The sequence below is a fragment of the Bos taurus genome, chromosome 8, assembly GCF_002263795.3.
Source record: "Bos taurus isolate L1 Dominette 01449 registration number 42190680 breed Hereford chromosome 8, ARS-UCD2.0, whole genome shotgun sequence".
In the NCBI taxonomy this organism is placed as follows: Eukaryota; Metazoa; Chordata; class Mammalia; order Artiodactyla; family Bovidae; genus Bos; species Bos taurus.
Window position 1 is genome coordinate 61,415,020 of NC_037335.1, and position 27,661 is coordinate 61,442,680.

Consider the following 27,661-nt stretch of genomic DNA (forward strand, 5'->3'; position numbering starts at 1 on the left):
ACATTGAAAACCATACATACACTCACATACAAAGTTAATGATAAGTAAGGAAAAAGGATTTGGGAAGTAGACAAAGAAGTGTTAAATAGAAGGATGGTTGAAAGAATATAGCTTCCAGATTGGTATTAAAATTTTTTACCAGCAGGTTAATACCAAATTTATATAGCCTTTAAATCTTCTCTAGAAACCTATAACATCTTCCCCTTCATTAAATTTGAATGTTGTGTACTTGTCATTTTACAAATGTTTCAAGTGTCCGTATTGTATATTTTGCCTTTTGGACAGGAAAGGTGAAAGTTAGGAATAGGCACCATAGTAGATACTTAAGAACGAAAACAACTTGCATACTCCGACTGTGTTTACTGTTTCTGTTAATAGTTTTTCCTTTTCTGTTCTTATTAGTGTAATTTGAGGCGTCTTTTGTTTCTAAACAAATATTTCTTAAACAGGTGGTTTATTTTCTAAATCCTTGGGAGTGGCAAGAATGGAGTGAGAGAGAACTCTGTGTCTGTCTGTCTGTCTGTCTGTATCTTTGGGGTTACGCAAAAGCCTTTATATGACTTTATATGACTGATATGCTTTGCAAGAGCTCTGTGCTCATAAGCACCTGTATTTATTTCCTCTTTCTTCTTCCTCCTCTACCTCTAAAAAAAGAAAAGCTAAATCCCCATTTATCACTGACACACACTTAAAAATATAAAATTTCTGGTAAATTTAATATAATTTAAAATAAGATGAACAATTTGATGCCTAACTTGCAAATTCTTCTACTAAAATTTGTTTTATTTAAACGATTGCCAGTTATACAATGCAAAAATTTAATGATGAAATGGTTTTGTGACCAGTGTTAAATGGAAAAGTATAAATAAGAGAAAACTAAGACAGAAATAAAGAGCAGTTTGAGAAGAATGCTTGTGAATAAAGTGGCTCAGCCCTCAGGGGATTTGCATGTGGCATTGTGTGTATTTCAAAAGTTTCCGTTGAAATAACAGATGCTACTGATGAAGTTGGGAATAGTAACTTCATTTGTGGCTGGTTCAGTTGCTTATTAAAAGTGAGAAGATCCCAGGGGGAAATCTGGCATAGTGGAGTTAGACTCAAGAAAGGATATAACATAAATATCTTGCAGCTTTATCTCTGTGATCTTTAATCCATGAATACTGGGTAGGTACAGGCAAGATTATCAGTAAATGTCCAATTATCTTATATTACATTTGGATCCTGTGTTTGCCAAGTAATTTTATTTGATAAGTGATTTTTTAAAATTTCTTTTGTAGTTTCTAGAGTTGCTTGCTACAGAAATTCCAGGTTTTTTCCCTAGTCATTGATCATTTATCCTATTGAGCTTTTATGTGTATACAGTGAGAATCTATATAATTATCTATTGGCTTATGTACTCCAGAACAGTATTTACTGACATAAGTGTACATATGAATGTTTCCTTTTTCTTTTAAATTTTTTCCTAATGTAATTCAAGGTATGCAAGATGTTGTGCTGATAACTGGATAGATAAATACAACTTATGACTTAGTGAGGGAAATAAAATAATTTTTAATGCAAAATGTTCTCAGTAGCTTAAGAGATACAAATAACCTGCTTTAGACTATAAGAGAGAGAGAAAATAATTCTACAGAATGAATTCAAAAGAAGAAATGTTATTTAGGTAATTCATTCCGTAAAGATGAGTACCTGTGATAAATACACAATCATGCTTTGATGTGTGGAAGATAAAAAGGTAGAATGCTAAGGTTAAATCCAGGATGTTACAAATTTGAAAGTGATCATTTCTGCTTTTGAGGGGTTATCAGGGAAACATCAGTGGATGAGGTAACACGTGATTCGAGACTTGAAGACCAAGTCGCCCAGTTCCAAGTGGTTGAGATTGGAGTTGGCTTGTGTTTCAAGGAATACATGCATAAGCAAAGTTGCAGAGGACACGAAGACACTTTAGGGAAATTACTAGGCATAGATGGAGCACAGAAGTCGAGAAGGTGGTGCAGAGGACACGAAGACACTTTAGGGAAATTACTAGGCATAGATGGAGCACAGAAGTCGAGAAGGTGAAGCCAGAGAAATAGATGAGGACCAGAACTTAGAAGGCACTGTGTGGCACACAGAGGAGTTTTACATTGATTCTGCAAGCATTGAGGAATCATTCAGGGCATAATGTTTTCACATTTATGTTTTAGAAACATTATTTCATTCACAGTATATATAGATATCAAGTTATTATATTTCTGAAACTAATGTTTCAGGGTGGGGTGGGGGTTGGGGGGGACTCCCTAAAAAAAGAAACATTAATCTGGTAAGAAGGGAAGGCAGAATGGGTTGTAGTACTAGGGATAGAAATTCTAGGTGAGAAATTAAGTGTCTCTGGATCAACCTAATGGCACTGAAGTTATTACAATAGATTTGGTGAACGACTATTTGAAAGGTGAGAGAGAAGAGCTGAGGTTTTGATTTGGAAAATAAGTTATTGAGAACTTACAAGGAGGAAAAGTAGGGTTATTTGTTTTTAAGAGAGAAACTCAAGGAATGGGGAAAAGGTAGAGAATTTATTTTTAGTGATTATGATTTTGAGTTGCCTATATGAAGTCTAATCCAAATATCCCATAGATCAGGAGCTCAAGAAAAGATTCGATCTAAAAATACAAATTTGGTGGTTCTCTCAGTGGGCATGTGTGACATAACCTGGGACAAAGAATGTAATATACTACGTGGCCAGTGAGGGAAAAAGAAGCTGTCAAGGGGAAGAAGAACTAGGAAAGTAGGTTGTGCTTTAAGCCAAAAAATTAACTGCTCACAGAGGTCAAATGAGAAAAGTACTGAATAAAGAACTGAGATGTCATATTCAGAGGTTATAATCATAGGAGTTCCCTGGCAATCCAGGAGTCAGGACTCAGCTCTTACTGCCAAGGGCCCAAGTTCGACCCTTGGTTGGGGAAATTAGATCCCACAAGAAAGTAAGAAAGGAAAAAAGAGAGAGAGAGATTGTGCTGGCTTTGAAGTTGCAGACAGCCTGTAGAAGCTGGTGAAGGCCAGGAAGTGGATTTTCCCCAGCCTCTGGAAGGAAAGCAGCCCTGCAGGAAAAAAGAATTTATAGTCATGGAAATTGGGCTGGGTTAGGTGGAAAACTAGGCAAAGAGTGAGATGGTGTTGAAGATCAAGGGAATAAAATGACCAAAAATACAGAGAAGGGAAAGCACTGGGAGTGTTAAATTACAAAAAGTAAGACCTTTTAGTTTAAAATATTAGGTATGTAAAAAGGGAGTGTGGCCAATACATTAGAAATGTAATGTTGTTGATTTGTCTTTTGTGCTATAACTACCAGATTACTTAACCTCAGTTTTATCTTCTTTATGTTTTGTTGTTTGTTTGTTTATTTTAAACATTTCAGTGTGTAAGATTTGTTAAAGTAGGAGTTAATAAAATGTTTTTCCAGAGATCACCAAAGATTATAGAAGATTTCAGTTCAGCATATCCAGTTGAATAATGCCATGTTATATGAGTCATAGTTTGGGCTGTGTACTTCAAGGGAGAAAAGGTGTTGAGAAGGCCCAAAGTCTTGGTTCCTTAGGGATTACAGATATATAGCAACCATGGTTTCTTTTTTCCCAGCCCCCATCTGTGAGCCTGTCTGTAGACTCACAGATATATGGAGAAAAAAACAGTTGCTAGAGAACTTAAATACTTAGTATTGTATGAAGACTATTTTGATCATGCAGTCAACATAAGGTAATTAATTGATAATTGGTGGAATTGAGTATTTCTTGTTAAATAACACATATCCCAAATATAGAGGACTTTCAGTCTATTTGGAAGCTTCCCTGGTGGTTCAGATGGTAATGAATCTGCCTGCTAATGCAGGAGCCTCAGGTTCGATCCCTAGGTCAGAAAGATCTCCTGGAGAAGGGAATGGCAACCCACTCCAGCGTGAAGAATTCCATGGACAGGGGAACCTGGAAGGCTACAGTTCTTGGGGTCGGGGTCGGCAAAGAGTCAGACACGACTGAGTGACTTCCACTTCAATCTTTTTAAAGACTTGATGTTACTTAAATCATCCTGTATTTTTAAAAATGAGATGATTGTGGTTATTTACTGAACACAGTAATGCTTTTTGGATTCTTTAGCCCAGAGATACATGATAAGATCCTTGAAGGCAAGCACCATGTCTTTCTGTCTCCTGCATTGTCTTTTACATGAGAAATTTTCAGTGAATATATGTTCAGAATTAACTTGACACTACATTAAATGAAAACATTTTACACTTTGAGGAAAGTTGCATTTTACATTTTTAAATAATTAGTAGTGGCAGAGTCAGTTTTTATATCTTCTTTGCTGAATATTAAATTCAGGTCCACTATTTGCAGAGAAAATCATAAACATATACCTTTTCACTGAAATGTAATGAGACTTAAAATTTTAGACGTTAGAAATTAGGATTTCTAGAATTTTTTATGTAAGGCACCATATGGGCCTCCATATAAGAAGGGACTATAGGGTATAAGACTCAAGGAAAGATTTTTCTTAGTGCCTGGCTCCTGCGCTAAAATAACCAACTGGATATGCTGAGCTGAAGTCTTAAGTAGTCTTTGGTGATCTTTGGAAAAACGTTTTACTAACTCCTACTTTAACAAATCTTAACTTCTGTAAAAAAAACAAAAAAGAGAGAGAGAACCAGCTCTATAATTGTGACTGCTGCCTCAGCACAGAAATGATCTTCACCTATTCCCACCCATCAGAATTTAGGCAGGCTAGGTATAATTGAAGTGAAGCATGAATTGGCTTTACTCCTCAGAAATTTAGCCCAAACTCTTCCTTAGTTCCTTTGAAAACTTGAGTATAGTCTTATGGGTAAAAATAGCTGCATTAGCACTACATATCACAAAAGCAGCAATTGCTGTTTTTTGTAGCACGCACACATTTTAAAAATGAATATTTATGTGACCATACTTACAGGATTGTTCTGAAGGTACAATATGTATTTAAAACAATTTACAGACAGTGAATCACCATCCCCATATAAATAGGAAGGATGTTTATCTTTATGCATGAGAGAAAAAGAGAGAAGGAAGGAGAGAAAGGAGGGAGGGAAGAATAAAGATAGCAGAATAGTCCAGAAATAGAAAATGTGTAAAATGTGTAAGGTTATGGGTTCACTTTTCTTTGGGGTTTGCCTTTTTGTTTTGAAGGTTATTTCAGAAGACAGGAAATACAAAAGCACCCTGTAATGCTGTTGGACTATCTCTGCTTTCAAGAGTACTACTCTGGCAGAAAGAGACCTGTTGTACTGTTTCTTGGAGCGCTCCACACAGTAGGAAGTCGAGACTTTTAAAGTTAAACTAATGAAGACAGGACATAGGAAATTTCTTAGTTGGAAAACTAGATTTAACATTCATAAGTCCTCATATGTGTTAAAGGTGAAATGAAAAGCTTCCTGTAAGTAATAATGTTTTAATGCTCAATATTTGTATGTATAAAAAGGTGAAAATTCTTAGTAAAGGAATTATCGCACCCTTTGTTCCAGGTTTCCCAGGTGACTCAGATGGTAAAGTGTCTGCCTGCAATGCGGGAGACCCGGGTTTGATCCATTGGTTGGGAAGATCCCCGGAGAAGGAAATGGCAACCCACTTTGCCATTTTCTAGTAGTCTTGCCTGGAAAATTCCATGGGCGGAGGAGCCTAGTGGGCTACAGTCTATGGGGTCGCAGAGTTGGACACAACTGAGAGACTTCACTGCACTTTGTTCTATTCAGACTGTATTGTTTGCTGTATCCTTTTACCTCTTTCATTATGTTGCTTGTGCCTTTCCTTTTTACTCGTGTCCTTCATCACTTGTTAAAATCCTACTTGAGATGTTTGCTTCCAGCAGTATTTTGTTAACTTACACCAGACTTGCCCTCCTGATAAGAGATGATGAAATTAGCAGACAAGGACTTTAAAACAGACATTATAAATATGTGGAGGTTTAAAGGGAAAGAGGCATATAAGAGAAATAGAAGATATAAAAATGAAGCAAAGAAAAATTACAGAGCTGAAATATATAATAGTTTGAAACAAAAAAATGAAATGAAAAATTTTAGTGGTTTGACTTAACTACAGATAAATTAACGCATTTTCAGATATTGAACAACAGGCAGTACAGGATCATGATTCTTGAGAATGTGGAAATGAATGAGATACGCCTACAGTCAACTTGCATTGTGATACTAAGAAAGGGAATCCAGGCATAGTGGCCGTCTCATTAAGAAGAGAAGACAGAAATCAGAGTTCAGAGAGACTAAAGAAGCTGTAATTTGTGGAGTAGAGTACTGGAGACTAGAATTCCTAGAACTTACCAAACAATTCCCAGAACTTACCTGAGTTCTTACTTGCCAGATTGGACAGTATTGAACACTGACACATTCAATAGAGATCCCAGAAGATATATCTTAGTAGTAGGGTTTCAGTTCAGTTCAGTTCAGTCGCTCAGTCATGTCCGACTCTGCGACTCCATGGACTTCAGCACGCCAGACTTCCATGTCCATCACCAACTCCCAGAGCTTACTCAAACTCTAACCCTAAGTAAAGGCTACTCTGGACCACCCTAGCAAAGCTTTAAAAGTCTCAAAAGGATCACCTGATCTGGAGGTTGCTTAACTGCTTGTCAGAACAGAGTCTTACACTTTTTAAAGTAAGAAAACAAAATCAAGACACTCAACAGTGTACCTTAGTAGCATCCATGGTGGGCGGGGGAGTGGGGGGGTGGAATTACTAGGCATTAAGAAAGCAGGAAAATGTCACTCATAACCAGGAGAAAAATCAGTCAAGTGATACACACCTAGAAGTGACAGAGAATATGAAACTAGCAGCAGAGACTTTAAAACAGCTGTTAAAAATGTACTCTGAAATTTAAAGGAAGAGAGAAATGTAATAAGAGAAATGAAAGGTATGAAAAAGAAATGGAACTTCTAGAACTGAAATACATATTTGAGATTAAAAATTTACTGGATGGGCATAAGTACAAATTAGATTATTCAAAGGAAAAGAGCAAGAGACTTATGGACAACTTAAAGCCAATAATTTCAGCAATTTAGAAGTAATTGACACATTTTTTGAAAGTCACAAATTATCAAAACTGGCCCAAGAAGAAACTGAAAATGTTAATGGCTCCATATATACTGGAAAAAAAAAAAAAGAAAGAAAAGTAGAATTACTCTTTTAAAACCTTCTGCAAGTAAAATTCTTGACTCACAAACAAGGAAAACTCCAATCTAGATGGCTTCAGTGGCAAATTCTATCAGATATTTAAGGAAAAAATAATACCAACTCTTCCCAACACTTCCGAACTCTTGTGAGGCTAGTTTTATACCAATGTCAAAACCAGACATTTAAAGAAAAGTATAAATCAATATCCTTCACAAACACAGATGTAAAAATTCTTAATAAAATAATAGCAAATTGAATTCTGCAGTACATTTTAAAGAATAATACATCCTAACCAAGTGGAGTTAATCCCAGAATACAAGATTGGTTTCATATTTGAAAATGAAATCACTGTAGTTTACCGTATTAAGAGAAAAAGAGGAAAAGCCATGGGCTATCTCAGTTGATGCAGATAAGGTACTGAGATTTCAGCACACATTCATATTAAAAACCCAGGAAACTAGGACTAGAAAGGAATTTCTTACACCTGTTATGAAAGATCTACAGCAAAACAATGCTTGATTATGAAAAAATATATTTTTGCCTATAGTTGGGAACAAAGCAGAGATTTGTTTCCTGTCACCACTGATGCTGAGTATCATAATGGAGATCCTGTATAATACAGTGAGGTTAAAAAAAAAAGAAGCAAAAGGCATACAGGTCAGAAAAGAGGCAACAAAACTGTTTTTATTCACAGTATTCATCAGTGTAATGACCATTAAAGTCATAATGAGTACTACTTCACACCCATTCTAAGGTTAAAATTTAAAAGACTGACAGTTTCAAAACTGGTACAACCACTACAGAGAACATGATGGAGATAATTAATAAAAAATAAACATAGAACTACCATATGATCCAGCAATCCTACTGCTGGGCATGCATCCAGGAAAAAACAATTTGAAAGATTACCTGCACCTCAAATGTTCATTGGAACACTGTTTACAATAGTCAAGACATGAAAGCAAGTGAAATGTCCATTGACAAATGAATGGGTAAAGAAGATATGGTACATACATACAATGGAATATTACTCAACCATAAAAATGAAATAATGCCATTTGCAGTGACATGGATGGACCTAGAGATTATCATACTAAGTGAAGCAAATCAAAGACAAATAAATATCATAGGATATCACTTGTGAAATCTTTAAAAATGGTACAAATGAACATACATACAAAACAGAAGGAGTCACAGCTGTAGAAAACAAATTTATGGTTACCAAGGGGGACAGTGGAGGGAGGGATAATTTGGGAGATTGGGATTGAGATACACAGACACTATATAAAATAGATAACGACTTACTGTATACCACGGGAAACTCTACTCAGTACTCTGTAATCTATATAGGAAAAGGATCTAAAAAAGAGAGGAGATAAATATACACAAACATATAAGTGATTATTCACTTTGCTGTGCAGCAGAAATCAACAGAGCATTGTAAATCAGGTCAGTTCAGTTACTCAGTTGTGTCCGACTCTTTGCGACCCCATGAACTGCAGCACACCAGGCTTCCCTGTCCATCACCAACTCCCAGAGCTTGCTCAAACTCATGTCCACTGAGTTGGTAATGCCATCCAATCATCTCATCCTCTGTCCCCTTCTCCTCCCGCCTTCAATCTTTTCCATCATCAGGGTCTTTTCCAATGAGTCAGTTCACATCAGGTGGCCAAAGTATTGCAGTTTCAGCATCAGTCCTTCCAGTGAATATTCAGGACTGATTTCCTTTAGGATGGACTGGTTGGATCTCCTTGTAGTCCAAGGGACTCTCAAGAGTCTTCTCCAACACCACAGTTCAAAAGCATCAATTCTTCAGCACTCAGCTAATAACTAGGTTACAAGCTCTTACTCATTTTTGTTTACCCTATAGCACCTTCCCTGGTGGAAGGGCTTCCCTGGTGCCTCAGAAGTTAAAGTGTCTTCCTGCAGTGCTGGAGACCCGGGTTTGATCCCTCTGTCGGAAGATCCCCTGGAGAAGGAAATGGCAACCCACTCCAGTATTCTTGATTGGAGAATCCCATGGAGGGACGAGCCTGGTAGGCTACAGTCCACGGGGTTGCAAAGAGTCAGACACGACTGAGCTACTTCACTTTCACAGCACCTTGCTTATTGTAACCTTTCAATACATGTTTGTTAAACTGAGCTCATTTAATGCAAAGACAGAGTTACTAGCTATTGCTTTGATTATAATTCTAAAGTCTGAAAAGAATCATAGTCCCGGATCTTAGCAAGACAAGGCTAACAGGTAGGTAAGAGTCGAAATTAGGCATCTTTAGGACAGTCCTAATTTTACACTTTAGGGCAATCCCATTTTATATTCTGTGGTGGTGGCAGGACACACAGAGAAGATGGGTGCTCCTCGGCCCTGTGGGACATTGTCTTTAAGGCAAGACACTGAGCTGGTTGTAAAAGTCTGGAGGATTTAGGTTATGTAGACTTAAGTAATAGTGTATTTGACTCCAGTAATGAATGAAAAGTTGATAGAATCACAGAAACTCCATGAAGGTACCATTGATACCACTTAATCCAATTCATTATTAAACAGACCCAGAGAGGATAAATAACCTGCCCTTTCAGTTCAGTTCAGTCGCTCAGTCATGTCCAGCTCTTTGCGACCCCTTGAATCGCAGCACGCCAGGCCTCCCTGTCCATCACCAACTTCTGGAGTTCACTCACTCTCATGTCCATTGAGTCGGTGATGCCATCCAGCCATCTCATCCTGTGTTGTCCCCTTTCCCTCCTGCCCCCAATCCCTCCCAGCATCAGTATTTTTCTGTCAGTCAACTCTTAGTATCAGGTGGCCAAAGTACTGGAGTTTCAGCTTTAGCATCATTCCTTCCAAAGAACACCCAGGACTGATCTCCTTTAGAATGGACTGGTTGGATCTTCTCGCAGTCCAAGGGACTCTCAAGAGTCTTCTCCAACACCACAGTTCAAAAGCATCAATTCTTCGGCGCTCAGCCTTCTTCACAGTCCAACTCTCACATCCATACATGGCCACTGGAAAAACCATAGCCTTGACTAGACAGACCTTTGTTGGCAAAGTAATGTCTCTGCTTTTGAATATGCTGTCTAGGTTGGTCATAACTTTCCTTCCAAGGAGTAAGCGTCTTTTAATTTCATGGCTGCAGCCTTTGGCACATAACAAATAAGAGATAGGGTCAAGACTGGAACCCAGGTTTCTGACAAAATCTGTACCAAAAATTTAATGAAGTGGAGAATGGCTGCCTGTGGAAGTCCTAATGAGTTGCCCTTAGAAGAACCTTCCATAAGGTTTGTATTTGAGGTTAAGAAGCAAACAGGATAGGAATAAGAGTCAGCTGTCATTACCAGGATAGAATCAAAACTGAACCATGAGTAGGGCCAAGAGTTGACTTGTATGTTCTTGGTGATGTCTTTACTTCATTTACCACCAAGAAGTCTGATTTCATTTGTAACTTAAGCCTATTTTGTATACTTGTTGACAACTTTTCTACAGTAAGAATATTCTGTAGCTTGTTGAAGAGGACTTAGTATATAACCTAGATATTGTTGAATTCCACAGCTTTGTTAAAACAATCTAAATGCAGCTGATCTCTCTCATAAACCTTCCTTTTTCCAATATTCTCTCTTCATGTGTAAATTTATTGGGGTTTGGGGCTGATTAACAGTTGCTATTTTGCATTTCCATGGTTTAGGAGTTCATTTTTTTAAGGACAGTATTAAGTCAGTTTTGTAATTAGTGATTTTTAATGGTCATTTTGAGTTTTAATGATGAAGGATGTTGAGATACAAAGGGCAGCTTTGAAAGTTACAGCAGAGCATGCTCCTTAGATGAATCCTTTGAATGAAAGAATAATAGTATGGATGGTGATGATGAAGGACTAGAAGCTGCGGCTATTTAATGTATTCTCCACTCTCAATATATGGATGCAGCCTCTGAATTTTGTAAAGGAAATAATCATCAGCACAGCATCTCTGCCCTTCTATGGATTGATCTTTTTGTAAAGCAGCCTCTTGGTTTTCTTAGTAAAAGTATTTTATTTTAAAATACATCTCTAGACACTTACTCCTGGTTCAGTTCAGTCGCTCAGTCGTGTCTGACTCTCTGCGACCCCACGAACCACAGCACACCAGGCCTCCCTGTCCATCACCAACTCCCGGAATCCACCCAAACTCATGTCCATTATGTCGGTGATGCCATCCAGCCATCTCATCCCCTGTCATCCCCTTTTCCTCCTGCCCTCAATCTTTCGCAGCATCAGGGTCTTTTCAAATGAGTCAGCTCTTCGTATCAGATGGCAAAAGTATTGGAGTTTCAGCTTTAACATCAGTCCTTCCAATGAACACCCAGGACCGATCTCCTTTAGGATGAACTGGTTGGATCTCCTTGCAGTCCAAGGGACTCTCAAGAGTCTTCTCCAACACCACAGTTCAAAAGCATCAATTCTTCGGCACTCAGCTTTCTTTATAGTCCAACCCTCACATCCATACATGACTACTGGAAAAACCATAGCCTTGACTAGATGGACCTTTGTTGGCAAAATAATGTCTCTGCTTTTCAATATGCTATCTAGGTTGGTCATAACTTTCCTTCCAAGGAGTAAGCGTCTTTTAATTTCATGGCTGCAGTCACCATCCACAGTGATTTTGGAGCCCAGAAAAATAAAGTCAGCCACTGTTTGCACTGTTTCCCCATCTATTTGCCATGAAGTGATGGGACCGGATACCATGATCTTCGTTTTCTGAATGTTGAGCTTTAAGCCAACTTTTTCACTCTCCTCTTTCACTTTCATCAAGAGGCTCTTTAGTTCTTCTTCACTTTCTGCCATAAGGGTGGTCCTGGGAAAATGTAGATTACTTCATGTGTCCACAGAATTCCTTTCAAAGAAGAGTCAAGCTCAATTTGTGGGGTTTTTTTGTTTTGTTTTTGTTTTTTTGAGATAGAAAAGAAGGGTAGGTAGGAGAAAGGAGGAAATCTTAACTTTGCTTTAGGGGAAGAAAAAAATCATTCAGTCCGTTGTTGACACCTTAGCTTCTGCATTAGTCATATGTCCCTTCCTCCTTGGCCATGGGTGGACCAAGGGAATAGCAACCATTTGCAAGTTTTTAAAGGGGCAGTGCAAGGAGAAGAAAACAGCTGATAAAGGAAAAGGTAGAGCTCCCCACCCAGCTAGGTTTTTACAGTTGTATTTTTAAACCAATCACCAGCTGCTAGATATTTGACCTCTCTTATTTCACTATTTTTGATGTTGTGAAATACAGTGCTAAATTCCTAGCTCTAATCATGAGATAATATTGAGTCCAACTTTTTAAAACGTTACAATGAAAGTCAACTACAGTGAGAATCTGGTGGACACAGTTAATACTGATATTGGAAGGAAAAATCTTTCTTCTACCTACGTGGGTCTGAATGATGGGGAGGCCTGCGAATTAATTAACTGACAGTAGAGAGAGTAACAGGAGAAAAGACCAAAGGTGGAAGCACTCAGTAACGAGTAACTTGCTGAAGGATAAAAGTTTGTATACCAACTTAACAGAAGGGAGAATTTAGAGCTTCCGAAGATAGAAGGTTGTGATGTGGGTCTTTCCACAATTTTGGAGGAATGTCCTGGTACCCATGGTCTGTGACTTTCCTGATTAGAGACCTCTGAGTTGGGGAAAGGGGCTGTGGCAGCTAGCTCATGAGACAGGCTTTAGTCAGATAAGGGAAGTTCAGATAAGATTTCTTTTTTGCACCTGCTGTTGGGTTTTTGGTCCCTTCAGAGATTTACAGTTTGATTATGTTCAAAGCATTTTCACATATCTCATCTGATTCACACATCTCATATGATTTTTTAGGTATACTATACAGGGAAAATACTGTTACTCCCATTTCACAGGTAAGGAAACTGAGATTAAGAGAGGTTAAGTATTTTCAGAGCCACAGAAGTAGTAACAGAGTCAAGATGTTAAGGGATTTACATTTCTCAATATTCCTTTGTAGTTCAGTATCAGTATTAACGAATTGAATAATTATTGTCAATCAAGTGCTTTAAAGGTGTAAAGATTGAGTAACATGTTTTATTTGTTTTGTAGGAGAAGATGATGTGAACTGGTTCATCAGTGACAAAGACATTGAGGTAAAATCAAAGTTATGAATAATAGATTAATTTCCTTTGATTCATAGTTTCCTTTTACTTCATTGTGTTGACTTAATGAGCTTTTTAAACGTAGCAGCAATCCAAGTATCTTGTAAGAAAAAGTTTAATTTTAGTTTATGGGTGGTTGAATTTTTCAGAAGTATGGTTAAGCCTTGATTTTCTCCAGTCAGTTAATTGCCATAATGATTTAGCCCCCTATCCCTTTTGCTTCTTCTCTGCTATGATGGGTCCTCTCAGCCCATTTTGCCTGGTACCACTCAAGATCAACACCGGAAATAACTGCTTCTTCAGTGTAAGGAAATGGTTAGTCTATATTTAGGATGTGGCAGGTGTTTGTCTTTCTCAATTATTAGCCTTAATTGTGACAGATGGCTAGAGAAGAGAATAATTTTACAATTTGGTATAAGGAAAGTTTTAAGAGATAATTATATTGTGTCTCCTTTTGAGACCTACTTGGCTAATTCAGTAGAATAATAAGTGAAATATGAACTTTTTTTCAAAAATTAAACCAAACAAGATAAAAGCATGGTTGACATTTAGTTTTTCCTCTTTAGATAGTCCGTATCATATGTTTTGCTACTACTCTCTTGCATGATATTGGATTTTGGCTAGAATATGGGACATCTAGAATTGGATCAGTGTAGGAAGAATAGATCTTAAAAGGACTCTAGGGGGAGGACAGTATCTTTTTCTCTCTTAGAAGTTAAAATCCAGTTTGTAGGGATTAACCCTGGGCTGTTCAAAAGAAGGAATGTATTTGGTGGCTCTGTGGTTTTATAACTTTGTAAAGGGCAAAATCATAAAAAATGCCAACCCCTAACTAAAAATTTAAGCAAGCTTCTCGTTCAGAAAAATGTGGTATACGTTCAGATATATGTCAGCAATATCTTTGACTCTGAGTGCCACTGTAATGTCTAAATGATGCATCAGTGCCCTTACTAGACCTGAACTATAAGCAGAGAAAGATAGAAAAGAAATGGACTCATGGAGAAGTGTAAAAGAATACAAGAGATGGGCAAACAAAAAGTAGAGTTGTCTTCATGGTACCCTCTAAAATTTTTCTAACTCCTTTAAGAACGTAAAGTTCCCTGTTGCTAGCTTCTAAATTGAACAGATTATGATTGTTAATTCTGTTGAACAGTGAAATAATTTTAATTTTTGATCTTTTTTTTCCTTAGGCACAGATAGGTAATAAAAGATCATCTGGAAGATGGACCCATCGATACTATACAGCCAACAAAAATGTTACCTGTAGAAATTGTGACAAATGTGGCCATTTGTCAAAAAACTGCCCCTTCCCACAAGTATGTGAAATAAATGTTTCTTTCCATATTGTTAAAATAGTAGGGTTAGAACCCTTAATACCTTCAAATTCAAATGTTATGTAATATATGGGTTACATTTCATGTTAAATGTTCTTGTAGGTCACAGCCTCGAGTAGTAGTAAAGGATAATAAATCTACAACCAGAATCAATTTCACTATCCCATTAGTAGTTGTACAACCTTAGGCAAATCATTTCACCTTTTGTGCTTCTCTTTTCTTTACTATAAAATGAGGAGGTTGGATCAGATTGATTCTTGAGACTCGTTTTTGGTTCTAAGTCTTCTGCTTTATGACACAGCTTGTTTCATTGTGGGATAATTTTCGTTGCTAGATTATAATTTTAGGCATTTATAAATGTTTATCGATGTAAATTATGTTCAACAGATACATTAGCCTTTGAAATAACACAGAACTCTTAGACATTTCTTGACACTTAGTGAGCCCTTAACAAATATTTCATCCCTTACCTACTCCTTCTTCCAAATGACCGTCTTCAGGTATTTGAGCTGGCTCTCTTGTTTCCTCTTTTACCTTTGTTTCTTCAGGCAAAGCAACCTCTTTCTGTATCTTTCTCCTAGACTTAGCTTCCAGATCCTCATCATGCTACTTTCCATCTTAGATACACTCGACTTTGTCGGTGTTCTACAAAGCAAGGCATAAGAATAGATGCCAGCTAATAGTATACATGTGGACTAAGCCTTTGTGGCAACCACAGAACACAGCTGGCTTTTGTTAAGACTCTGACTTAAGATCTTTTGTTTGATTTTACAGTTATGTTTGATTTGACCTTCATTGAGTTCCCAAATGGAAATAATTTTTTAAGCAATTATACTGAAAAATAAGTATTCTATTTGAGACTGAAGTATTTTGCTAAAGAGATTTTTTTTTGTTTGTTTGCCACATAGAAAGTCCGGCCCTGCTGCCTCTGTTCCGAGAGAGGACACCTCCAGTATGCCTGTCCGGCCCGCTTTTGCTTAGGCTGTTCTTTGCCTATGTCTTCCACTCACAGATGTCTTGAAAGAGCTTCCTGGAGAAAACGCTGTGACCGATGTGATATGATAGGCCACTATGCTGATGTGAGTATCTAGCAAATGACTAATTTGCCAGGCTTTGGGGGCATCATGCCAATTTGTAACCATCTGCCAGCCTACTTAAAAGAATGTTTCTCTGCTCTGTGTATAATAATAGTCAATCAATGTCCCTTTGGCCACAGATCATGTATATCAGTACTATAATATCTCAGGATAGGGATCCTACTGAATGGTTCATCCGGAAGCAGCATCAACAAAAACTGTAAACCTGTGCTAGCCTCTTTGGCATAATGTGTTTGCCAAAGTAAAGTTTCAAATTAAAGAGGTATGTAATAAAAAACATGTAAAATGTCTGCACCTATTCATAGTTAGATGAAATACATACATATAAATACTTAATAGTTGTGTACAAAGGTCTTTTGAAGCCTGCTTATTGATGGCTCTTGGTGATACAGTAGTCTCATGCAAGAAAGACAAGCCACCAACACTTTAAATCTGCTTATCTTAGATCTTTCGTTAGTTTTAAAAGACAGAAGTAACTTAGAAGATATTTCAGTTACTTGTAACACATTGAATTTTAGCACATTGTTATTTTAGATGTCATTTTGTGTCGTGTTATAAATGTTTGTGGGGTTCTAGTCACAGTTTCAACCAGAAGGGCTATAGAATTAAGTATGCCCTCACAAAAAGTAGGAACCTTTTCCTTTAACTTGTTCTTCCCGAAGACATGATACAAAGCACAAATATTTTTAAAATTTTGCATATATTGAATTATGCCTAGAGCCTTTTGCTTAAAACATTAATATGACTGTCTATTGGGATAAATGTTTGGTATATGTGTTTCTTATGTAAATATTATAATAGTTATTGATTATAGTTTCTAAAGGGCTTTTATAAACAAAAATAGGGTCACTGTCTGGTAAGTTAATTTTTTTCCAGTTAATTCTTTATGAATATGTCTCTGTATCAGTTCATAAAGGCTGTCTTTCTCATGGCTAACCTTTATTCTCTTTTTTTTTTTTTACCAGTTATCCAGCTATTTCTCTACCAATACATTTAGATTTTTTTAAGCAAACAGTACTGCTGTAAACATGTTTTTACCATGTTTTTATATCTCTTCATTCATGTAAGAGTATATTTCAGTAAGCTGTATTCTAAATGAAATTATATTATTAAAGGATATATATACATTTGTTGTTCAGTCACTAAGTCGTGTCCGACTCTTTGCGACCCCATGGACAGTAGCATGCCAGGCTTGTCTGTGCTCCAGTATCTCCTGGAGTTTGCTCATATTCATGTCCATTGAGTTGGTGATGCTATCTAACCATCTCATCCTCTGTCAGCCACTTTTCCTCTTACCTTCAATCTTTCCTAGCATCAGGGTCTTTTCCAATAAGTCAGCTCTTCACATCAGGTGACCAAAGTATTGGAGCTTTAGGAACAGTCCATCCAATGAATAGCCAGGGTTGATTTCCTTTAGGATTTACTGATTTGATCTCCTTGCTGTCCAAGGGATCCTCAAGAGTCTTCTCTAGCACTACAATTTGAAAGGATCAGTTCTTCAGTGCTCAACTTTCTTTATGGTCCAACTGTCACATCTGTACATGACTACTGGAAAAACCATAACTTTGACTATATGGACCCTTGTCAGCAAAGTGATGTGTCTAATTTTTAATATGCTGTCTAGGTTTGTCATAATTTTCCTTCCAAGGAGCAAACGTCTTCTAATTTCATGGCTGCAGTCACTATCTGCAGTGATTTTGGAACCCAATAAAATAAAAGCTCTTACTGCTTCTACTTTTTCCTCTTCTCTTTGCCACGAATTGATGGAACCAGATGCCATGATCTTTTTTTTCTTTTTTTGGGGGGGAGGGGTTTCAAGCCAGCTTTTTCACTCTCCTGTTTCACCCTCATCAAGAGGCTCTTTAGTTCCTCTTCACTTTTGGCCATCAGAGTATATATGCATAAATATTGCCAGATTACTCTTCTAAAAGATTGAACCAGTGTATCCATCTGCTAGCAGTGTCCTAAAGTACTCTCAACCATAGTTGTAATCAATCTTTAAATTTTTGGACATTCAGATAAGGAGAAAATTATATCTTACTGTTTCAATTTTTATTTCTTAGGCCCTAGTGAGGTTGAATATGAGTCTCAAGACAAAGTATTAAGATGGACATTGTCATTTCACTCCAAAGTAGTTTTAAACTTATTTTTCAATATTTACTAGCTCTTAAAAATAGTAAGTTTTAAGTTGTCTTAGATTTATTCTGTTATTCTCTGCATTAAGTTGTCAATGATAATTTCTTAGCAAGATTTTCTAGTTTGGCAGTTAGGTTTAAAAGCATATTTTTTAACTTCTTTCTTCCAAAGAGCTCTTAGAAACATGGTCTAACTTGTCTGTGAAAACAGAAGAGGCTCAGACATTGTCATGAGTAGTTTTTTTTTAATAGGAAAGCACAGTACAGAACAGTTAAGAATGGTTTGTTAAAGGTTATGTAGTTAGCTATGATTAAATCTGTAGCTCATTCTGCTTAGCTTCTTAATTTTGGCCTTTAATGTATGTTAAACTCCTTATCTAAAATGGCCTTGAGGATTAATAACCCCAGTTATTATACATTTTTAAGATAGGGTTAACTGTGGCTGGCTTCAGAGAAGCCATCACCTTTTACCCTAAATCTGCAAAGATCTGCCATTGTGTTTTGTTTTGTTTTTTTTAATTACATGGTGAAAGTTCTGGACATGAATCGATCTTTTCTCAGTCTGCCCACCTGGTATAGGATTCCCTTGGAGCCCCATCACAACTGAGCTTTACTGACTTTTTGTTTTTGTCTGCACTAGGTCTTCATTGCTGCATGCAGGCTTTCTCTAGTTGTGAAGCAGGGGGCTACTCTCTAGTTACAGTACTCAGGCTTCTCTTACTGTGGAACATAGGCTCGGCACACGACCTTCAGTAGTTGCAGCAACTTCAGCTCAGTAGTTGCGACTCGTGGATTCTAGACCTCAGGCTCCGTAGTTGTGGCTCATGGACTTAGTTGCTCTACGGCATGTGGTGTCTTTCTGGACCAAGGATTGAACCCATGTGCCCTACATTGGCAGGCAAATTCCTATCCACATTACCTCCAGGGAGGTCCTCCACTGACTTTTTCTGAAGAAACTTAGAAGTCCTTCCACTATCCCAGAAGCTCTTCTTGAGGATTCACTTGGAAGGAGTTTCTTTCTGGCCCCAGATTGGTGAAACTATTCAGCTAATCCCATACTTGCTTTAAATCTGTCTTGAAACCTGGCCCTCCACAGAAAATATTGTTTCCCCTGCAGCATTCTCAAATTCTTGCTGCTCATTCTTTCTTGACCCACATACCTCTGAATTAAGCTGATTAGGATCAAGCTCTTTCTCACTGGCCATTGTTGTTTGGTCACTAAGTCATGTCCGACTCTGTGTGACCCATGAATTGCAGCATGCTGGGCTTCCGTGTCCTTCACCATCTCCCGGAGTTTGCTCAAACTCATGTCCATTGAATCAGTGATTTTATTGAAACATCTCATCCTCTGCCACCCCCTTCTCTTGCCCTCATTTCCAAGCTTCAAGGTCTTTTACAATGAGTCACTGGCTGCTACTATTTCTAAATCAATTCTCCTCCCTCTTTGTGTATATATCTTTGACTTATTTAAGGCTAAGACTCTCTGACCATGATGTTCTTCAGCCTTCTTTGTCATTTTCATCTTCCCACCTACTGGAATTTATGAAGCCCTGGGTAACTGTAGATGCCCTAACCTCTTATAAATTAAGGAGATTAAGAAACTTCCATCTTTACTTTTTACACCCCTATTGCCACATCAGGATCTGTGTAATACCAGAGCACCAGTTAAATGTATAAAGACAATTATTAATGAAAACTCATGAGTAATATTCATATTCTTGCTATGACTCCTGAATTCTGCTTGGAAAGCTCTTCAGTTGAGTTCAGTCGCTGAGTCATATCCGACTCTTTGCGACCCCATGAATCGCAGTACACCAGGCCTCCCTGTCCATCACCAACTCCCGGAGTTCACTCAAACTCATATCCATCAAGTCAGTGATGCCATCCAGCCATCTCATCCTCTGTCATCCCCTTCTCCTCCTGCCCCCAATCCCTCCCAGCAGCAGAGTCTTTTCCAATGAGTCAACTCTTCGCATGAGGTGGCCAAAGTACTGGAGTTTCAGCTTTAGCATCATTCCTTCCAGAGAAATCCCAGGGCTGATCTCCTTCAGAATGGACTGATTGGATCTCCTTGCAGTCTAAGGGACTCTCGAGAGTCTTCTCCAACACCACAGTTCAAAAGCATCAATTCTTCGGCATTCAGCCTTCTTCACAGTCCAACTCTCACATCCATACATGACCACAGGAAAAACCATAGCCTTGACTAGACGAACCTTTGTTGGCAAAGTAATGTCTCTGCTTTTTAATATGCTGTCTAGGTTGGTCACAACTTTCCTTCCAAGGAGTAAGCATCTTTTAATTTCATGGCTGCAGTCACCATCTGCAGTGATTTTGGAAAAGCTCTTCACTTGTTAACTATTGTATAAAAGTAATGGTGTGAACTTCCAGAGTTTTCCAATGTAAAGGGTAGAAAGATGGCTCAAGGCCTTTATAAGTCAACCTACATTATTGGTACCTTCCAAAGGAAGAGAATCTGAAGTGTAAAAAGAATCTAAATTTTAAATCTACCAGAGTCTCTCTTTTTGCTGATAGCCTGTACATAAAAAGAGAATTTAAAACTGTCTGTATACATTGTAAAGTTAGGCTTTGCTGAAGGTCTGAAAGTTAAAATGATGCTGTAGTTCATGAAAGTACATGGAGAAGATTCACTTACTGACAGTCTAGATGTTGTCAGTTTAAGTCCTCAGAATATCCTCTCAAGTTTCTGTCTTAAACATGCAGATATTGTGGATATAATAAACACCTTTGATAATAAACTTATTTAAAATATCATTGGCTCAGACAGTAAAGAATCTGCTGCTGTGCGGGAGATCTGGTTCGATCCCTGTTTCAGGAAGATCCCCTGGAGAAGAGAATGGCTACCCACTCCAGTATTCTTATCTAGAGAATTCTATATATAGTATATATAGAGGAACCTGGTGGGCTATATTTACTCTATGGGGTTGCGAAGAGTCAGACACGACTGAGCAACTAACATTATAAAATAGATGAAAATATTTTCCAAATAAGAATCAGTTCAGTTCAGTCACTCAGTCGTGTCTGACTCTTTGCAACCCCATGGGCTGCAGCATGCCAGGCGTCCCTGTCCATCACCAACTCCCTGAGCTTACTCAAACTCATATCCATCGAGTTGGTGATGCTATCCAACCACCTCATCCTCTGTCATCCCCTTCTCTTCTGCGTTTAATCTTTCCCAGCATCAGGGTCTTTTCAAATGAGCCAGTTCTTTGCATCAGGTGGCCAAAGTATTGGAGTTTCAGCTTCAGCATCAGTCCTTCTAATGAATATTCAGAACTGATTTCCTTGTAATAGTTTGATATATGCATTCAGTTAAATATGTGGTTCTGCTGACACCTGACTATTTAACTGACTTTATTGAGAATAAGGAAAATCAGGTTAGATATAGTTGTTATTCTCACTTTTCACAGCATTTCAATATTTAAGCATAATGTTGAAGAAAGGAGTCATGGCTGGGATTGATTGTTTTGCTTAATTAAAAAAAAAGGTTGAATAAGCTTATAAAATGCTTATTTACCTGGGAGACAACACCTCATCTAGGAAGTTAAGTAGATTTCTGTGCTTAGAGGTCTCTTATTCTCTTGATGGGTGTTTGAAAAACTCATGATAATGTGAGTGAAAATTCATGTGTATTCATTGTTCAAGGAGTAAATCCCAGAATTAGTCATTAATAATTCTTTGGAACTGTTCCCAAACCACCTAATAAATGAATATGTAAACTTTTGTGGTTAAAATTATGTTTAACCTTATGGAAATAACCTTAGCAGGGAAAAAGTTCCACACTTAACTGAAGGAGTATAATTTAGCACAAAGTCTGAAGAAGAGACCAATCCTTATTTTGAAGTTCAACTGAATGGTATGCTTTCTAGTCATATCTGACTAACCGGATGAATTCCCCCAGCCTCCCCAAGTCTCCCTATAGCACATGCCTCATGGATTAGTATTAGTCACTTTCAGTAGAACTAGCAGATTGAGAGCAGGTTTCTGTATTTTTCATGAAAGATTTAAGAATAAGTTTGTAGAGGATAGAAATGGTTCCTTTTCCAGACCCCCTGGCTTCCACCAAAAGAGGAGAAAGATTGTCCCTGTACAGTCTCTAAAGCAAACAACTCTAAAAATGAAAAGATAAATAAACTTTATTATTTTATTGAGAATTTTGTGGGACTTAGGAATTTAATCTTCAGTGCAGTCTTTGATAAATAAAGCCAGCAGGCCCCTGGGAATTTTGTTAAATATCTAACTCATTCTAGTTCTCACTTTGCAGTTAAATTTAAATTTTAAATCCAATAATAAGGACAAATTCTGGAGCTTAGTTATCTAAGCTATGAGTTTGGAAAATGAAATTAAGGAAGTCAGATCTTCATTAACACTTGGTAGCTAAAAGTTTTACTTATTAAGCATTACAGCTAAGGTCAACTCCCCTGAACTTGATAAATCCCATACAACTTTTTGATTGGGTCTGGTCATCTTCCTTAAATAGTACACAGTGAAAGAAAATACAGCAACTGGAAAAGATTTTCAACCTCTGAAAGTATTCAGAGTCTTAATTATGGACATCATCTTTGTTAGTTTACTCATCTTTGAAAAAACAGCAGTCTTCTGATGCATAAACATGGATGTCTTGCCATTTGTTTGTGTCCTCTTAATTTTTTCAGAAAAATTCGTTTTCACTGTACAGATTTTTCACTTCCTTGGCTCAGTTTATTATTAACTTTTATTATTTTGGAAGCTGTTATGAATGAGACATCTCTCTTCACTTCTTTTTTAGATACTTCATCATTAGTATGAAGGAATGCCAGTAATTTCTATAAGTTGATTTTGTAACCTACCACTTAATTAGTTGCCACTAACCAACTAATCATTGATTAGTTCCAAGAGTTTTTTTTTTTTACTAATTCTTTAAGATTTTCTTTATATAAGATCATATTGTCAGCAAATAATGACAGTTTTTCTCCTTTCTTTCCAATTTGAATGCCTGTTATTTCTTTGTCTTGCCTAATTGCTCTAGCTAGGACTTCCAGTACAGTCAGCTCTCCATATCCATGGGTTTCACATACAGGGATACTAAGGGCCAACTGTATTTATTGAACTATACCATTTTATACAAGGGACTTCAGCTTCCAAGGATTTTAGTATCCACAGGAGCTCCTGGAACCAGTCCCCCGCAGATAACTGACAACTATCTGTGACAACTGAATAGGGGTGGTGAGAGTGGGCAACTTTGTCTGGTAGCTGATCTTAGAAGAAACCCTTTCAGTTTTTCTTCAATGATTATAATGTTAACGGTGGGTTTATCATATATGATCTTTATTATGTTATTTTGAGGTATGTAATGAATTATACTTACTGATTTACATATGTTAAAATATTCTTGCATCCAGGTATATATACATTGCACTTGGCCATGGTGATAATCCTTTTAATGTGTTCTTGAATTTGGTTTGCTCATATTATATGATACACCTCACAACTGTTAGAATGGCCATCAAGAATTCAAGTGCTTGTGAAGATGTGGTGAAAAGGCAGCCCCTTACATACTGTTGGTGAGAATGTAAATTAATTTAGCCTCTATGGAAAACAATACAGAAATTCCTCGAAAAATTAAAACTAAAGCTATCATATGATCCAGCAGTTCCACTTCTGAGTATATGCCCAAAAGAAATGGAATCAGGGCTTTGACAAGATAGCACATCCATGTTTACAGCAGAATCATTCACAATAGGCCAGGGTATGGAAACAGCCCAAATGTCGATCAGTGGATGAGTGGATAAAAAAGATACAAGATATATATGCAGTGGGATATTATTCAGCCACATGAGAAAGAAAGATATCCTGCCATTTGTGACAGCAAGGATACACGTTGAGCATTATGATAAGCAAGATAAGTCAGACAAAGACAACTATTACATAATATCACTTAAATGTGGAATCTGAAAATAAAAGTAAAACCTATTAAAAGAAAAAAGAATAGTAAAATGGTATTTACCAGGGGATAGAAGTGGAGGTATAATATAGATGGTATTTAAGGGTACAAACTTGAAACTAGCAGTAAATAAGCACAGTACAATGAATATAATCTATAATACTGTACAGTAATGATGTAGCATGATAAATATTACTTCCTTGACAGTCATATTACAGTATATAAAAGTATCAAAGTAGCAAGGCCATGTACCTTAAATTTACACATTGTAACATTTCAGTTAAGTTCGGTTCAGTTGCTCAGTCACGTCTGACTCTTTGCAACCCCATGGACCACAGCACGCCAGGCCTCCCTGTCTATCACCAACTCCTGGAGTTTACCCAACTCATGTCCATTGACTTGGTGATGCCATCCAACCATTTCATCCTCTATCGTCCCCTTCTCCTCCTGCCCTCAATCTTTCCCAGCATCAGGGTCTTTTCCAATGAGTCAGTTCTTCGCATCAGGTGGCCAAAGATTTGGAGTTTCAACTTCAACATCAGTCCTTCCAGTGAACACTCAGGACTGATCTCCTTAAGGATGGACTGGTTGGACCTCCTTGCAGTCCAAGAAACTCTCAAGATTCTTCTCCAACACCACAGTTCAAAAGCATCAATTCTTCTGTGCTCAGCTTCCTTTATAGTCCAACTCTCACATCCATACATGACCACTGGAAAAACCATAGCCTTGACTAGACAGACCTTTGTTGGCAAAGTAATGTCTCTGCTTTTTAATATGCTGTCTAGATTGGTCATAACTTTCCTTCCAAGGAGCAAGCATCTTTTAATTTCATGGCTGCAGTCAACATCTGCAGTGATTCTGGAGTGCAAAAAAATAAAGTCAACCACTGTTTGCACTGTTTCCCCATCTATTTGCCATGAAGTGATGGGACCAGATGCCATGATCTTCATTTTCTGAATGTTGAGCTTAAGCCAATTTTTCACTCTCCTCTTTCACTTTAATCAAGAGGCTCTTTAGTTTTTCTTCACTTTCTGCCGTAAGAGTGGTGTCATCATCATATCTGAGGTTATTGATATTTCTCCCAGCAATCTTGATTCCAGCTTGTGCTTCATCCAGCCCAGCGTTTCTCATGGTATACTCTGCATATAAGTTAAATAATCAGGGTGACATATACAGCCTTGACATACTCCTTTCCCAATTTGGAACCAGTCTGTTCCATGTCCAGTTCTAACTGTTGCTTCCTGACCTGCATGTAGGTTTCTCAAGAGGCAGGTCAGGTGGTTTGGTATTCCTGTCTCTCTTAGAATATTCCACAGTTTATCGTGATCAAAGGCTTTGGCATAGTCAATAAAGCAGAAAGAGATGTTTTTCTGGAACTCTCTTGCTTTTTTGATGATCCAGTGGATGTTGGGAATTTGATCTCTGGTTCCTCTGCCTTTTCTAAATCCAGCTTGAACATCTGGAAGTTCACGGTTCACGTATTGCTGAAGCCTGGCTTGGAGAATTTTAAGCAGTACTTTACTAGCATGTGAGATGAGTGCAATTGTGTGGTAGTTTGAGCATTCTTTGGCATTGCCTTTCTTTGGGATTGGAATGAAAACTGACCTTTTCCAGTCCTGTGGCCACTGCTGAGTTTTCCAAATTTGCTGGCATATTGAGTGCAGCACTTTCACAGCATCATCTTTTAAGATTTGAAATAGCTCAACTGAAATTTCCTCACCTCCACTAGCTTTGTTCGTACTGATGCTTCCTACGGCCCACTTGACTTCACATTCCACCATGTCTGGCTCTAGGTGAGTGATCACACCATCGTGATTATTTGGGTCATGAAGATCTTTTTTGTACAGTTCTTCTGTGTATTCTTGCCACCTCTTCTTAATATCTTCTGCTTCTATTAGGTCCCTACCATTTCTGTCCTTTATTGAGCCCATCTTTGCATGAAATATTCCCTTGGTATCTCTAATTATCTTGAAGAGATCTCTAGTCTTTGCTATTCTATTGTTTTCCTCTATTTCTTTGCATTGATCGCTGAGGAAGGCTCTCCTTGCTATTCTTTGGAACTCTGCTTTCAAATGGGTATATCTTTCCTTTTCTCCTTTGCTTTTTGCTTCCCTTCTTTTCACAGCTATTTGTAAGGCCTCCTCAGACAGCCATTTTGCATTTTTTGCATTTCTTTTTCTTGATTCCTGTCTCCTGTACAATGTCATAAACCTCCATCCATAGTTCATCAGGCACTCTGTCTATCAGATCTAGTCCCTTAAATCTATTTCTCACTTCCACTGTATAGTCATAAGGGATTTGATTTAGGTCATACTTGAATGGTCTAGTGGTTTTCTCCACTTTCTTCAATTTCAGTCTGAATTTGGCAATAAGAAGTTCATGGTCTGAGCCACAGTCAGCCCCCAGTCTTGTTTTTGCTGACTGTATAGAGCTTCTCCATCTTTGGCTGCAAAGAATATGATCAATCTGATTTCAGTGTCGACCATCTGGTGATGTCCGTGTGTAGAGTCTTCTCTTGTGTTGTTGGAAGAGGGTGTTTGCTATGACCAGTGTGTTCTCTTGGCAGAACTCTATTAGCCTTTGCCCTGCTTCATTCTGTACTCCAAGGCCAAATTGGCCTGTTACTCCAGGTGTTTCTTGACTTCCTACTTTTGCATTCCAGTCCCCTATAATGAAAAGGACATCTTTTTTGGGTGTTAGTTCTAGAAGGTCTTGTAGTTCATAGAACTGTTCAACTTCAGCTTCTTCACTGTTACTGGTCAGGGCATAGACTTCATTACCGTGATATTGAATGGTTTACCTTGGAAACGAACAGAGATCATTCTGTCGTTTTTGAGATTGCATCCAAGTATTGCATTTCGGACTCTCTTGTTGACTATGATGGCTACTCCATTTCTTCTAAGGGATTCCTGTCCACAGTAGTAGATATAATGGGCATCTGAGTTAAATTCATGCATTCCAGTCCATCTTAGTTCACTGATTCCTAGAATGTCGATGTTCACTCTTGTCATCTCCTGTTTGACCACTTCCAATTTGCCTTGATTCATGGACCTAACATTCCAGGTTCCTATGCAATATTGCTCTTTACAGCATCAAACCTTGCTTCTATCACCAGTCCCATCCACAACTAGGTGTTGTTTTTGCTTTTGCTCCATTCCTTCATTCTTTCTGGAGTTATTTCTCCACTGATCTCCAGTAGCATATTGGGCACCTACTGACCTGGGAAGTTCATCTTTCAGTGTCCTATCTTTTTGCCTTTTCATACTGTTCATGGGATTCTCAAGGCAAGCACACTGAAGTGGTTTGCCATTCCCTTCTCCAGTGGACCACATTCTGTCAGACCTCTCCACCATGACCCATCCGTCTTGGGTGGCCCCACACGGCATGGCTTAGTTTCACTGAGTTAGACAAGGTTGTGGTCCATGTGATCAGATTCTCCTATTGTCTGCGATTGTGGTTTCAGTCTGTCTGCTCTCTGATGTCCTCTCTCAGTGCCTACCGTCTTGGATTTCTCTTACCTTGGACGTGGGGTATCTCTTCACGGCTGCTCCAGCAAAATGCAGCCACCGCTCCTTACCTCGAACGTGGGGTAGCTCCTCTTGGCTGCCAGCGCCCCCAGCCTTGGGCCTGGGGTTGTCAACCAATCTAATGATCATTTCCTTGATTAAAAAATAATACAAACAATAAGCTATTTAAGAAGTTCAAGAAATAAGTAAATTATATAATAAAATATGATGAGCTAATCAAGCTTTCAGTAATATAATATAAAGTAATTATGTCTGTGCTGCTGCTGCTGCTAAGTCACTTCAGTCGTGTCCGACTCTGTGTGACCCCATAGACGACAGCCCACCAGGCTC

General features: G+C 38.0%; 1 protein-coding gene across 4 annotated transcripts in view; it reads left to right on the forward strand.

Moving 5' to 3' along the window:
• Window positions 1-27,661, forward strand: part of ZCCHC7 (zinc finger CCHC-type containing 7) — a 279,596-nt gene that overhangs the window by 205,582 nt on the left and 46,353 nt on the right. For all 4 annotated transcript variants that reach the window (NM_001046100.2, XM_059889030.1, XM_059889029.1 and 1 more), the window contains 3 exon segments: window positions 13,245-13,288; window positions 14,488-14,613; window positions 15,540-15,710. In NM_001046100.2, coding sequence (NP_001039565.1) covers window positions 13,245-13,288; window positions 14,488-14,613; window positions 15,540-15,710 — 341 coding nt within the window.